This window comes from Mauremys reevesii, linkage group 2 (assembly GCF_016161935.1).
Source record: "Mauremys reevesii isolate NIE-2019 linkage group 2, ASM1616193v1, whole genome shotgun sequence".
NCBI classification, from domain to species: Eukaryota; Metazoa; Chordata; order Testudines; family Geoemydidae; genus Mauremys; species Mauremys reevesii.
The window spans coordinates 221,043,953-221,059,027 of NC_052624.1; the positions used below are offsets into that span (position 1 = coordinate 221,043,953).

Below are 15,075 nucleotides of genomic sequence, written 5' to 3' on the forward strand. Positions count from 1 at the left end.
TTTATACACAGACGCACACACTTGCTCTTATGCTATGTATACATAAACTCTGTTCTGGAGCATGAATACAGACTATTTGAGTAAAATTATAATCTCTCTCTAGAATGTAGCTTGCACCATACCATCATTAATTTCAGTTCAGTGCTAGCTTTTGGGTATTTTTTTTATATATTTCCCTACTTCTTTTTTAAAATAGTTAAGCTATCTTTAGTTCAAGGACCCAATTAAAGACCCCTATCACAAAATACCTTTAACATGTGGGTAAGGATCTAAGGGCAAGTCAACAACTGAAATGCTGCATTGGTGAAGTCAGCTGTACCACGGAAGCACTTTAATAAAGACACTCTATGCTGATGGGAGACAGTGTAGTTAATCCACCTGCCCAAGAGGCAGTAGCTATGTCTACAGGAGAGGCTCTCCTGCTGATAAAGCACTGTCTACATTGGGAATTAGGATGGATTATTCACATCCCTGAGCAACACAGTTATACTAATGTAAGTCTGTAGTGTAGACCAGACCTAAGGGAAAATTACCAAAAACTGTTTTATTCCATTGGGGAGACAAGGGGGTGAGGTAATATCTTTCATTGCACCAGCTTCTGTTGGTGAGAGAGAGAAGCTTTTGAGCCACATAGAGCTCTTATTCAGGCCTTGTAAAGGTATTCCCAGCACCACAGCAGTCATGGGTGGTGGCTGAAGCTTCCCCTGGGGAACGCTAGCTGCCTATCCTGCCCTTGGCCACACACACTCCAACCTCGGCCCCACTCCTACTCGACCCCAGGCCCGGCCTCCTCCTTGCTTGGCAAACCTGCTGCCGCTTGCAGTGTCCCTCCTCACCCTCCCACCTGCCACTCACCACATCCCTCCTCAACCCCTGCGCCCAACCACTGCGAAACCTCTTCACCTGCTGCTGCATCCCTCCTCACTCCCTGGTTTGCCACTCACCTCCTCGCCCCCTGGCCTGCTGCTCACCTCCTTACAGAGCGAAAAGCACCAGTATTGAAAGCTTCAGTTAAAGAGCTAGTCTCTGTAGCTAGCAGTTGTAACAGACTCATTTTTTGTGGCTTGGGTGCAGAGACAGGCATGTAACACACAATGATCAGTGGGTTAAACATATTTATAGACACATACAAGAACCACTCACCACTTTTGCATCTATGGCCACTTGAGCAAAGCCTTTGCGATTACCCCACAGGAGGTTGTAGTTTTCATCACTAAAGAATGCTTCTCGAGCTCCACCTGGTGAGACACCCAATAAGTTGCCTTTCTTCAGAATTTCAACACTTTCGTCTCTTCCATAATGCACTGCAGGAAACAGGCTAAAAAGCAGTGCTATTCCTGCAATAAACATAACCAGTGGAGATCAATATGGTACATTAGACCTCTTTACATATTACTTACACATATTGAAAATAAAACCCAATCAAAAACTCTCCAGCACACACGCACACGCACACACACACACCCCTTCAGCATTTTTTAAGTGTGTCTACATATTACGAATCTGATAAAACTGGAGATGTCATAGTCATCAGTAATAAATCCGGTATAAATACTCAGATATAATTAGCAATTACAGCTTCAACCCACAGTAGCATAGAAATGTACTTGCACTTTCCAAGTGTGGCAGAGTTCCAGCCATAATAACAAGCAGTGCCCATTGGAGAGCTCATGTATCCCTTCCTACCCTTCTTCTCCCTGGTTCCAGAACAATCTAGGGGCCAGGCTATAAAAGGGGCACGGTGATCCACAGCCGCCTCTCTGTAGAGTACTCCAGCAGCAGTAACAGCAGTGCCAAATATAGAGATAAAATAGCCTCTCTACTCCTACTCAACATTCCCGTTTATTCATCCAAGGATCGCATTAGTCCTTTTGGCCAGAGCATCTCCCTGGGAGGTCATGTTCAGCAGATTATCCACCACGACCCAAAATCTTTTTCAGAATCACTGCTTTCCAGGATGGAGTATCCCATCCTGTTAGTACAGCCTATGTTCTTTGTTCCTAGAGGTACACATTTACATTTAGCTGTATTAAAGCACATATTGTTTGCTTCTGCCCAGTTTATGAAGTGGTCCTCATTGCTCTCAATCAGTGATTGTCCTCTTCATTATTTACTACTCCCCCAATTTGTGTCATCTGCAAACTTTATCATAGATGATTTTATGTTTTCTCCCAGGTCACTGATAAACATGTTAAATAGAATAGGACCAAGAACCAATCCCTGTGGGACCCCACTGGAAATACACCCACTCAATGACAATCCCCATTAACAATTATATGTTGAGATCTATTGATTCATAACTCCTTTCCAAAGCATTTAGAAACACATATGTCATCCTCCTCCCTAAAATGAGGAAGTAATTTGAGTCTATACCACCCACCAGGACAAGTACCTGAAGACTAGTTCTACCTACTTCAGAGGTGGGAAAACTACAGCTCACAGGCCACATCTGGCCCGCGGGCCCCTCCTGCCCGCCCCCTGTGCTCCTGGCCCAGGAGGCTAGCCCCTGCCCCGCTGTTCCCCTTCCCCCATAGCCTCAGCTCACTGCGCCGTCCGTGCAATGTTCTGGACAGCAGCACAGTTGCAGAGTCATGGCCTGACCTGGTGCTCTGTGCTGCGCAGTGGTGTGGCTGGCTCCAGCTGGGCAGCACGGCTGCCTCTCCTGGTGCTCTGGGAGGCATGGCTGTAGCGCTGCCAGCCACCGGTGCTCCAGGCAATGTGGTAAGGGGACGGGGGAGTTGGATAGAGGGTAGGGATCTGGGGGGGCAGTCTTGAAGGTGAGGGGGGGGTTGGATGGGACTACAGGGGGCAGTCAGGGGCAGGGGTTCTGGGGGCAGTCAGGAAATAGGGAGAAGGGGTGGTTGGATGGGGGCAGAGGTCCCAGGGAGGCAGTCAGGAATGAGAGGAGGGATTGGATGGGGCAGTGGGGGGCAGTCGGGGACAGGGAGTAGGGTGGTGGTGGATGGAGCAGGAGTCCCAGGGGGACCATCAGGGGCCAAGAAGCAAGGGGGGGGTCAGATAGGAGGAGGGGGCCAGGCCAGGCCTGGCTGTTTGAGGAGGCACAGTCTCCCCTAACCAGCCTTCCATGCAATTTCAAAAACCCGATGTGGCCCTCAGGCCAAAAAGTTTGCCCGCCCCTGACCTACTGGATAAGGACTTGGAAGCTGTTTGTCTTTCTCTCTCTCCTCATGCTGGTAGTACTTCTCCTTTTCTTCTCTCTTGTATTTATGCTGTTTCTCCTGGTCTTCTCTCTCTTGCTCCCGGTCTGCTAGCTGCTGCCTTTCCTGATGCAGTTTGTCCCCTTTCCAGCTGCAGATTCTCCTGATCTACTTGTAGATCCATCTCTGATCCCAGTTGCAGTGATGCACTGGATAGAAAAGAGGTAGTGTCTCTGCCAGCCTCTTACCTGCTTCCCTCCAAGAGCTGGCTCCAAGATTTACCCTGCTGGCTGTACCCTCTGCCAGTGGGCTGGAAGTTCCCTGCAGACCGGGACCATTATTCCTCTTCTGTTCATTAGAATACAGCAAACCTCCTAACTGTGTTTTCATCAGATCCTCAGTGCTGAGCTGCCTTTCTGTGCACAGCTCAACCAGCCAATATCTCCTCAGCTGTTCATAATTCATCTTCCCCGTCTCTTTTCACAGACTTTCCCAAAAAGATTGAGACTTTTCTCTACATTTCTCCTTTCTAGGGTACTTAGTTCCACTGCTGTGGAACCTTATGCAATTTGCACTGATACAGACCACACACACACACAGCCAACATATGTGTCACTGTTCAGGGCACCTGTATATCCCCTCAATGGTCCAGCTAGGGCACCCACTCTTGAGCTTCTGGCTCCCCAGCCATTGCCTTTCGATTGAGCCATTGGGTGGAGACATGCATCTCTGATCGGGTTATTTCCAGGCTGAACTGTTCCTTGTCTTTACTGTAACCACCCCTGACAAAACACAGGCTGCCTAAGCAGGCTTGTTTTGCCTTCTCTTCAGAGATGGTTAACAGTGTAATTACCACTATTAATCTACCAAACATCTCTTTTTAAGCAAACTTGTTTTAGTCTGAACACAAAAGCAATACAGAGAAAACGTATTAAAAACAGAAAAAGACCTGCATGCGTGCTAATACGCTTACTAGAGATCACTCCAAATCCAATAAGGGCTCTGGCAGGAGCAGTCCTTCAAACCCACACAGGGCTTTTCCTATGGTTTCAAGTTCATAACACCCTTTGCTCAGAGCAGGAACCCAGTCTTTTGGGGCCTAAGTAGGCCAAAGTCCTTCCAACCCTTCCCTAAGGATTGGGACCTTCTGTGGAGCACAGAGCCTGTCCGACTGCTGGGTCAGAAAGAAGGCCCTGAGTCAGTTTACCACCAGACCATTGAACCAAAAAGCCTTCCTTTGTCTCTTGGTCCCTGAAGAATCCAGTTTGAACTACTTTAGGCAAACCTTGCTAGTGGCTGGTGCTTCTCTAGAGATTTTGCAACCTGTGTAATTTTGACTAATCCCTCCATATTGTTCTTAGTTCTGGGGGAGCAATATTTACCCTTCCCATGGAAATACACGCAATCCCTGCCCCGCGAGGATACATAAACAATTCATTTAATACAATAGGTTCCAAAGATTTTAAAACTTGATGCAATAAAGTTGATCCAGGATATTTCAGGAGATTACCCTATTTATCACACATCCCATGACTGTGAATATGCAGAGTCCATCTTGAAGAATCACAGTTACAAGTAACCAATCTTCATTTTCAGAACATTAAAGAAAACGTGCTGGAAGACTACATACAAAGACTATAGGCAAAATTCACCCTTGGTACAACTTCATTAACTTCAATGGAATTACATCAAGGATAGATTTTGTCTTCGGAGTCCAAATGTGCTTGTGCAATGCAAGTTACTGCTTCCTAACGACAAACTTAACGAGAGTTGGATGCTTCATAGGATTTCTATTTAAGAACAATGCAGCAATTAACCACACTCAGAAAATAAGTTTGTTAGAATAGTTTATATTTTAGGATTGCCTCTAAAAGAGCTAATAATAAAACTCATTAAATGTTGAATTCTTCCAATTTATAACAGTCAATCATACCAATAAAAAGTGAACAGAAAGAACAGTTCATTTTTATGTTAAAGCTACACGCAAAGTTTTTTGAAATCTAGAAACCTTTATTTATAAGGATATTCAAAAGACCACAGAGGTTCTCAAATGCTTCAAATTATCCTATTTTCTGTAGTGTATACCTGGAAAGCATTTTGTTTAAGTCTTAATATTTGTAATAATGTATGTATCTCTAAAATGGTATGAATTAATATATCGGAATTCAAAATATTACTAACTCTCTTATTTACAATAAAAATACTTTACCTGGTAACTTAGAAAAGAAGTGATCAACTACTGAGTAACAGAGTCTTCCCGTCTGTATATAAAGATTACAGATAAAGTAGCAGTAGTCTATAGGAAGGGCTCCATGGTAATAAACTATAAGCCCCGGTCCTTCCGGAATTTTTTCCGTACCATGAAGCTCATAACCTGTCAAGAGTACAAAGTACAATAGTTTCAATACTAGCTTTATACCAGTCAGCCTGTGATATAACATAAACTCCTTACTAGAGTTGTGGAAACTCTTGACGATATGTGGGGAAGCTGCACCAGGAGTAAGTTTTAGCGTAACAATTAACTCTTGGTTCTGATAGTCAAACATTTCACTTGATAATCAAAATGCAGTGAGAAAATGGCAGCCTTATTCTTGATTTCCTGCATCGCTGAATCATATGTCAGCCCACAGAGGCTGAAAGTATTGGTGCAGTCTTGAGTCATTGTTCTTATTTTTGTAATTGTGACCATGATTTAAGAGGAGTCAGAAATCAGGGGGAAAATTCTTACCTCTAAATGGCATTTGTCGCCTTCCCACAGTACAATCTAGACTGGTGAGTAGCTGTTTCACGCCTGCCTGGTGTGCCCTTTACACTGCTTTGCGGCTGTAGCTACCCATCAGGACTGCTCACAAACAGCCTCCAGCATGTAAGTCGCTCCCAGCTATGTCTGTGTGCACTTGCAGCCTGCCAGCCACAGCTAGGCTTTTACCAGCCTGAATTAAACTGTAGGGTGACACCAGCATACTCCCATCCCAGATTTTCCCCACAAATGTACGTCTTCTACTGTCCAGCCTCTCTCTGGACAAGACAGGTTTATACAAAGTCCATCATTCTATTAACAGAAATTATATGCACAAATCTTGTTATCTCAAGTGGAGTTTCCAAACACTTCAATTCAAATCTAGTTTAGATAAAACAATAAAACAATAAAACAAGTTTATTAACTACAAAGGAGACAGATTTTAAGTGAATACAAGGAATAAGGCATAAAAGTCAGAAATGGTTAGAAGAAAAATAAAATGCAACTAGTGCCTAATTTAACAAACCATGTTAAATTCAAAGCAAAGTTATTCTTACCACATATTCTCAACAGTCTTACTGACCAAACTCCTTAGGTCAGGACCCCTTCTTCTCTGTAATGGCTGTTTCTTTTTTTCCTTCTAATGAAATGAATTGACGGACAGAGAGTGAGAGAGGAGGTTGAGTGGGGTCCTGTGGGGTGTCTGCCCCCTTCTTTTGTATAGCCCTGTCCTCCACTTGAGAAGTAGTTCTACCTGGGAACATGGTGCCGGGAAAACTGTGTACACAGGAACCTTTACTAAAATGTACATTTTCTGCCCATGACCTTTTTCCTGACAATGAATAGCCACTTAGCAGGTAATGGCTCATTGACCTTGTTTATACCTGGCTGATGCGTTAGCTTGCCCTTTGTCTCTGAGGAACTGGTCTGACCACTCTCCAGACTTGGAACATGTTTTAGTACCATCATCAGGGACGGCTCCAGGCACCAGCTTATCAAGCAGGTGCTTGGGGCGGCAACTCCGGAGCCGGGCGGCACTTTCAGGTATTCGGCGGCAATTCGGCTGAGGGTCCCTCACTCCCGCTCGGAGCGAAGGACCTTCCGCTGAATTGCCGCAGATCGCGATCGCTGCTTTTGGGGGGGGGGCGAGGAGCTGCTTGGGGCGGCAAAACCCCTGGAGCCGGCCCTGACCATCATACAATGGAATCTTATAACTTAACATACAATGTTACCACATGTATTTTGCCAGGACAAGAATGATCATCAAATTATGAGTTTTCAAATGATACCTCAGAAGGCATACTTTGTGCCAAGATTATTATAATAGTGTAAATACAGGCATACAGTCCACCACAGTATTCAACTAAAGATCCAGGCTATTCTCTAACTTGATGGGTTTTTTTGTTCATGTCACACTTGTATAGTGTGATGCTCTGTACCTCGGGGGGACACCCAGCACTCTCATGTTCATTCTTGTAAAATGATTGCGTGGTATCCAATGCAAAGTTTGTCATGTTGGGTGTCTTCAGAAGGCTCATGATGCACTGAGCATTGTTGTTACAGTGATGTTATAGTAATTGTTACAGTCATGTTATAGGTTATAATTTATCTATATAATTATGAGGCTTAAAATGTATCCTCATGGCTTAAAATAAGCCAAGGCAAAAACTCTCCAAGAGCAGAGAGGCAGTTCACACCTCATCAGGGCAGGTACGAGACAAACCCAACCCAGCCTCACAGGAACAAAGGACGCTAGCCTAGGCAGCAACAGAAGGATCTGTCCGAGTGAGCTACTCCCCCTTCCTTCAGTCAGTATTGGACTGCGATGAGGTAATGCTCAACTGACTCTGAAGGGGGAGGGGGCAAAGCCAAGAGAGAAGAAAGAACAGGATAAAAGGGAGAGACGTTTGCCATGCTCTCTCTCCCCCCTCCACCCTAAATCTACAGACACCATACCAAGCGACTGAAGCGCTGATTGAAGGGGAGAGCCTGGCTGAAAAGCAACCAGCCAGCCTGTGGTGAGATGCATCTAAGTTTGTAAAGGCATTGAAAGTGTTGCTTTTATTTCATCTGACCAAATCTGACTTGTTACGCTTTGACTTATAATCACTTAAAATCTATCTTCATAGTTAAGAAATGTTTGTTTATTCTACCTGAAGCAGTGCATTTGGTTTGAAGCATGTCAGAAAATCCCCTTGGGATAACAAGCCTGGTACATATCAATTTCTTTATTAAATTGACAAACTCATATAAGCTGGCCATGTCCAGGGGGCATAACTAGATACTGCAAGACAGAGGTTTCTAGGATTGTGTCTGGGACTGGAGATATTGGCTAGTGTCATTCGGCTGCACAATCCAAGGAGCAGCTTACATGCTAGAGGCAGTGTGTGAACAGCCCAGGAGTGGGGGTTCTCACAGCAGAGCAAGGTAAGGCTGATTCCCAGAGTCAAGGATTGGAGTGACCTATCAGACAACCGGTCCCGATAATACCAGAGGGGAACAGCACAGATAGTTATTAGAAACCAATGAAACTACAGAATGTTGAGCATCAATTCAAATGAATAAGCCTTCTGCTAGTTTTCCAGACTTGTGTATGCTAAAGCTCTAAAAACTAAAAACAATTCAAACCTAGATGAGACACATATGGATGGGATTTAAAAAAAAATTGCACTCAAGTAAAATCTAAAGTGGGGGAAAATATATCTAGAACTTGAACATGAAATCATTCGAAAAACAACCCCCAAAACCAAAATAGAACCAGGAAGCCAATGTTCACTGAAAGGATATGTCAAAGACTAGAACAGTAATAAAACAATAGAAAAATGACCACATAATTAGAATGACTATTAGGCTGGAAGTACAAAGAAAGGCCTAGTGAACTAAAAAATATCATGTCCTATTAACTGTTCGACTTGACCTAACAATGCACCAGCTCAAGTACCGGCTTTGGAGATGCTGGGTTACTTCCTCCAGATTCAGACTGGTGGATGACAGCTCAGAGATATGTGAAGGGCCATAGTTTTCCTCTAAACCTTCTCAGTTGTTTCTCAGCCATTTTCATGACTGCAGAAAGGCCTTAGCAAAAATACACTAGAAGAGGTCTGGAACACTGGGGTAGAGCTCAGCACTTGCATAGGCTACTCACTGGAAAGCAATGTGAGAATGAAGAGCTAAGAAGAGGCTTGAGATCAAAGTCTCAATTGGCTTTCAAAAATTCAGTAGTCTCATTGGTCACTTGTGCCTATTCAAGTGTGATGTAAACAGAAAACCCATCAAGTTAGAAATTGGCCTTCTTCACTCAGAGACAGAGAGGATAGATGGAAAAATGTTTTTGGTAGATCAGGGTTTAACATGATACATTTCAGTCACTGAGTGAGACACAGTTGATGGCTCAGATTCTAATCCTAATCAGTTGCAATAAAATGAGCTGTCATGGAAATTGCTCATCAAATCTACCACATCAGAAAGAACCTATGCTACTGTTTCCCTGTTAGCTTTCACTACCATATCTTTTTTGATTTAGTACAAAGTACAGTCATGAACATTTATATTGTATTTTCCACATTAGAAGCCCAAAATCATACTTGTCTATACTCTGAAGTGGCTAACTTTTGCCCAATAATCTACTTTTACAACTAAACCTAATGATTTTCTTTTACATCCTTTAGTTTATTAACTACTATCCTAGTTATTGTTCTTGATGCACCTTGAAGTATATCTGCATTAGGCTGATCATTATTCCTCAATTATGAATCCTAGGACAATTTTGCACACATGGGGCCTAATTCAATAGCCTTTGAAGTCAACATAAAAAGCCACATTTATTTCAGTGCCCATAGTGGAAAATTCACCTTGAAAGGCCTGCACAAGCCTTTTGCACAACTTAATCCCAAGAGTGGAGCTGCTGGAAAGTGGTAACATAGAAAATGCCACATGGGATTACACCAATGGTCCATCTAGTTCAGTATCCTGTTTCAAACAGTGATCAAGAGAACATGTTCCAAATCTCCACAATGAACCATTACGGAAAAACATATCTGGAGAAAGAATTTTGTCTAATCACACAGTTAAAAGTTGGCTTGTGTCCTGAAGCACATGAGTTTATATGCTTTACACATTTTCAGCATCATAGAATTATGGATATACTTATTCAGATAAAACTGTCTAATCCTCTTTGCCTTCATAATACACCGTGGCACTTAGTTCCGCAGTTTCATGATGCACTGCAAAAATATTTTTTCTTCATCTATTTGAAATGTGTTGCTTTTCATTTCATTTGTGCCTCCCTTCTTGTATTATGGTGAAAATGTAACTTGAAGCACATGATTTACCTTCTTTTTACTGTTCAATAATTTCTCTCTAAACTATATAGTCTTAATAATTTTAATCTTTCATCATATCTTTCATCAAGCTTTTCCATGGCTCATCATCTGCAGTGTCCTTTTTGGAACCCATTCTATTTCTACTATATTCCCACTTATGGTTTCAATTTACAAGCAGTGCTGATAATAATCCGTAGGCATGAACAGAGTCCCCACCGAACAGTGAGTGAGGCAGCACTCTCCTGAATGTAGCGTCAGCCCTAGGGACCAAATCCAGAGCATAATGCCTGGAGAAAGTGTGTACAGAATTCCAGGTTGCAGCTCTTCAAAGTTCAGCAACAGGGACCTGCTTATGGCAAGCAAAGGAAGTTGCTACAGCTCTAGTAGATTGTGATTGTACTGAAGTAGGTACAGGAATTTCTGCTAATATGTAACTTTCAACAATACATTGTTTAATTCATCTAGCAAGGGTCCGTCTCACATCCAAAGTATATAAAATAAATTCCTCCTTATTAGAATGTGGCTTTTGGAAAGATATCGGCAAATCAATTCTCTGATCGATATGAAAAGAAGGGATTTGCAACAAATGTGATGAATCAACATATGAAATTACGTGTTCTTTAAATCGAGAATTGTGAACAAATTGATAACCAAAAGTGAAGGGATTATGGAAGCCAAAGTCAACATGCAGAACCAAAACTTCTGAATGTATTTGTTAAGGTTCCTTAAATCAAAAATTGGATGGAACCCCCCATCCTTTTTCTGCACCAGTGTCAGGCCCCACGGGTATTGAAACCAGGGGTCCTGGGAGTTATCTCACTCCAGTCCTCCACCTAGCAGCTCACACCCAGCATCTGGGACTGGGGTCCATGAACCCAACTGGGGCATAAACCACATCTCTACACTCCGATGAGGAGAGCTCCAAGGCTCCTGATTGGGCCACAATCACTCAATCACTGTAGAATAAATATAAAATTCAAGTCAGCTTAAGTTTGGTTAAAGGAATGTATTGTAAAGAAGGCCCCTAATTTGCATGTAAAAGAAAGGCCTTGAAAATAATTAGTTATAAGGCCAGACAGAATGAAGTAGGGTTCAAAGAACAACTAATGAAATAAAGGGAAGTTTCTAAATTTAAAAAAAAAAGGCTTCTGACCAATAGGGGTGATTGCAGATCATTTTAAATAAGAGAGAATCCGTCTTAGAAGGAGCCAACACGGACCTTCCCACCCAACACACCAGTGTTATCTCAAAAATTAGGGTCTATGTGAACTCAGGTACAGTGGAAAAACTGGTGGTCAGCAAGAAGGAGGGGGTGAGATAGGGAAGAAACAGAAAGGGAGAAAGGAAATTTTAAATCTTATCTGGATTAAAACTGGAAATAAGAGTGAACGGTCTCAAACTGGATTTTAGCTGAAGTCAGTAATTGGCAATGACATCCCTTGTTTGTGAAAGGATATAAAAAAGTAAACTCTTAAAGGGTTCATTGCCAATACCTGCCTGACCATGTTGAAGCCAACCAATATGGATCTACGCACCCCTGAGTTTAGCCCATTTATAAGTATATTGATTAAGTGCTTATAAATGTTATGTTATTGTTTAGATGTAGTAAATTGCTTATTATTTAGGCTTTTTAGGCATGTTTAGAGCAATTGTATCAATACCATTTGGCTCTGAATTTAATAAAGGAATTTATGGTTAAATTAGGGTTGTAATACACTGCCTAAAAATAATTCCAACAATCGTGCAATCAAATCTGAGGTCCAGTGTTTTGAGACAAAGATGCCATGGAGGCAGCAGGTTGCTTAGATATAGGCCTTGATTTAAATAACCTCTTCTTATGTTGGCTCTGGAAGGATGTCAATTAGTGGTACTGCTGACGCCTTAGATTAGGCAAAAAATAAGATGAAGATGACTTGGGACAGAATTGCCTCCGATAACGAAAAGAAGAAGTAGAAGGTCTCCTCTTGTCAGAAGAAATCAAGCCCAGAAAATGGGCTGTTGATCTTGCCTCCTTTAGCTATTCCAGCAACTCATCTGCCTTTCTCTGAGAAGATCATCCCCCTTGAAGGACAGATTCTCTAGTTTAAGTCTGGTATCCAGGGCTAGAGAAGAGCAGCAAACCCAAGCAAGTCTCCTCATAGCAGGAGTCAATGTTCTAGCAGCAGAGTCTGTGGCATCAAAGGAAGCTCAGAGTCCTTAGCCACATTCTGGGGAAAGAGTAACATTGTCCTGCTACTTCATCTGAAAGAAAAGAACTGAGATCTCCAAACCAGGGACGCTTGCCCAAGGAACAATCAGAAGCTAAACAGTGAACTTCAGCTATCACCATCACTGCATCCTTCAGAATCAAAGATGGAGCTGGAACCGAAACTGGAATGTGGCCAAAGCCAAAGACTTAGATTGTATCCTGCGTTGGATCTGATGCCATCTATATCCCTAACTGCCAGAGCTGAAGGTGAAGATCTAGATTTTAGAATCGTAGCAGTTCTGTCATATTGGCTGGAGCTGATAAATCCGAGGCATGGGATCTGGCACTGCTAACAGTGGCTGATTTGTCCTTAGGCCTCTTTTGCTTGTAACTGTAACAGTCAGAGCCAAAGACATGGACAGAATCACATCCAATGCAAGACTCAAATTCATCCTGAAGAAGAGACTGGAACCAACCAGGATTTCAAAGCCATGGAGGCTCTGTTGGAATTGGATGGATCCAAGAAGTCTGATGCATAGGATACAGCACAGCTGAGAGTAGCCATCTCATCTCTCGACTTTTTCTCTGGATGCAAGACAGCTGAAGCCAACAAAGAGGCCCTCGGTTCTGACATAGGTAGCTTCAGAGGTAGTAGTGGGAACCAAATCTGGACCTCATGGCGCTCTAGTTCCTGGAGCACTTCAACTGTTTTGACGTACTGGAAGTCACAGGAGTCTTGACTGGCCTTTGGACCTTGGATCCAACAACTGTCCATATCCAGAGGGATGAGAAGAAGGAGCTGTAATTGAGTCTCTCTGTCCTTGCATACTCTGAGTCTAAGAGTCTGGCAAATAGAACACCTAGAAGGAGAGCAGCCCTTTCCCATGCACTTGAGGTACCACATGTGGTCGTCAGACATGGGGAAGACAGTGGGGCATAAAGCGCACCTCTTGAATCCCACCTTCTTCCTCAGCTCTGCTATAACCTGGACTGAGCTACGCACTAACTGACTATACCTATACTAACACTAACTAGCTACAAGAAAGAACACTTCAAGCAGAAAGGACTCCAGATCCAAAGAGACTGGAGCGGTTCACTACCATCCAGGCATGCGGTTCGAAGGAACTGAGGTGGTGAAGAGCTCAGGTCACCCCACCCCTTATATCCTCACTCTCAAAGCAGTTGGAGATGTTTACGCATGCGGGCGGGGGAGGGGGCACATGAGTGTGCTCTCAGGTACACTGCTAGGAGAGGGTTCTACTTAGACACCACTAGGCAGAGCAATACCCATAAGTGAGAATATACAGAGCCACCCGAAGAACTATATGGTCAGTAATCTTTCATCATGTTGAATTTTTCTATGCCTCTAATCATCTGCAATAGCCTTCTTTGTAACTTTTCTATTTCTGGTATATCGGTTTTGAGAAGAAGAGGCAACCATAATGTAATGTACATAAGAACATAAGACTGCTGCAGAGGAGCATGTGGATCGGACACAGACTTCTCTTAGGGGAGAGTCTAATGATAGAGAATCTACAGGTTATAGTCAGGAGCAGAGGATGGAAGAGGATAATGTAAGGGCCAGATCAGATGATAAACAGTCACATAAAAAAGAATCTGGCACATCAGAAAAGGGCAGACAAATAAACAGAGGACAAGTTTTTAAAGTGCTTATATACAAATGCTAGAAGTCTAAATAATAAGATGGGTGAACTAGAGTGCCTTGTGATAAAGGAGGATATTGATATAACAGGCATCACAGAAACCTGGTGGACTGAGAGCAATCAATGGGACACAATCATTCCGGGGTACAAAATATATTGGAAGGACAGAACAGGTTGTACGGGGTGGGAGTGGGGAGTGGCACTATATGGGAAAGAAAATATAGATTCAAATGAAGTAGAAATCCTAAGCGAATCCACATGTTCCATAGAATTTCTATGGATAGAAATTTCATGCTCTAATAAAAATATAACATTAGGGATCTATTATCGACCACCTGACCAGGAGAGTAATAGTGATGATGAAATGCTAAGGGAAATTAGAGAGGGTATCAAAATTAAGAACCCAATAATAGTGGGGGATTTCAATTATCCCCATATTGACTGGGAACATTTCACTTCAGGATGAAATGCAGAGATAAAATTTCTCGATACTTTAAATGACTGCTTCATGGAGCAGCTGGTACGGGAACCCACAAGGGGAGAGGCAACTCTAGATTTAATCCTGAGTGGAGCGCAGGAGCTGGTCCAAGAGGTAACTATAGCAGGACTGCTTGGTAATAGTGACCATAATACAATAGCATTCAACATCCCTGTGGTGGGAAGAACAGCTCAATGGCCCAACACTGTGACATTTAATTTCAAAAGGGGGAACTATGCAAAAATAAGGGGGTTAGTTAAACAGAAATTAAAAGGTACAGTGACTAAAGTGAATCCCTGCAAGTTGCGTGGGCCCTTTTTAAAGACACCATAATAGAGGCCCAACTTCAATGTATACCCCAAATTAAGAAACACAGTAAAAGAACTAAAAAAGAGCCACCATGGCTTAACAACCATGTAAAAGAAGCAGTGAGAGATAAAAAGACTTCCTTTAAAAAGTGGAAGTCAAATCCTAGTGAGGCAAATAGAAAGGAGCATAAACACTGCCAAATTAAGTGCAAAAGTG

At 42.8% G+C, this 15,075-nt stretch overlaps 1 protein-coding gene across 4 annotated transcripts in view; it reads right to left on the reverse strand.

The window, feature by feature from the left end:
• LOC120398263 (transmembrane protein 68-like) overlaps positions 1 to 15,075 on the reverse strand; it is a 35,321-nt gene that overhangs the window by 7,480 nt on the left and 12,766 nt on the right. For all 4 annotated transcript variants that reach the window (XM_039525517.1, XM_039525520.1, XM_039525519.1 and 1 more), the window contains exons 4-5: positions 5,368 to 5,532; positions 1,144 to 1,337 (exon numbers count right to left, since the gene is read on the reverse strand). In XM_039525517.1, coding sequence (XP_039381451.1) covers positions 1,144 to 1,337; positions 5,368 to 5,532 — 359 coding nt within the window. The remainder of the gene's footprint in view (positions 1 to 1,143; positions 1,338 to 5,367; positions 5,533 to 15,075) is intronic.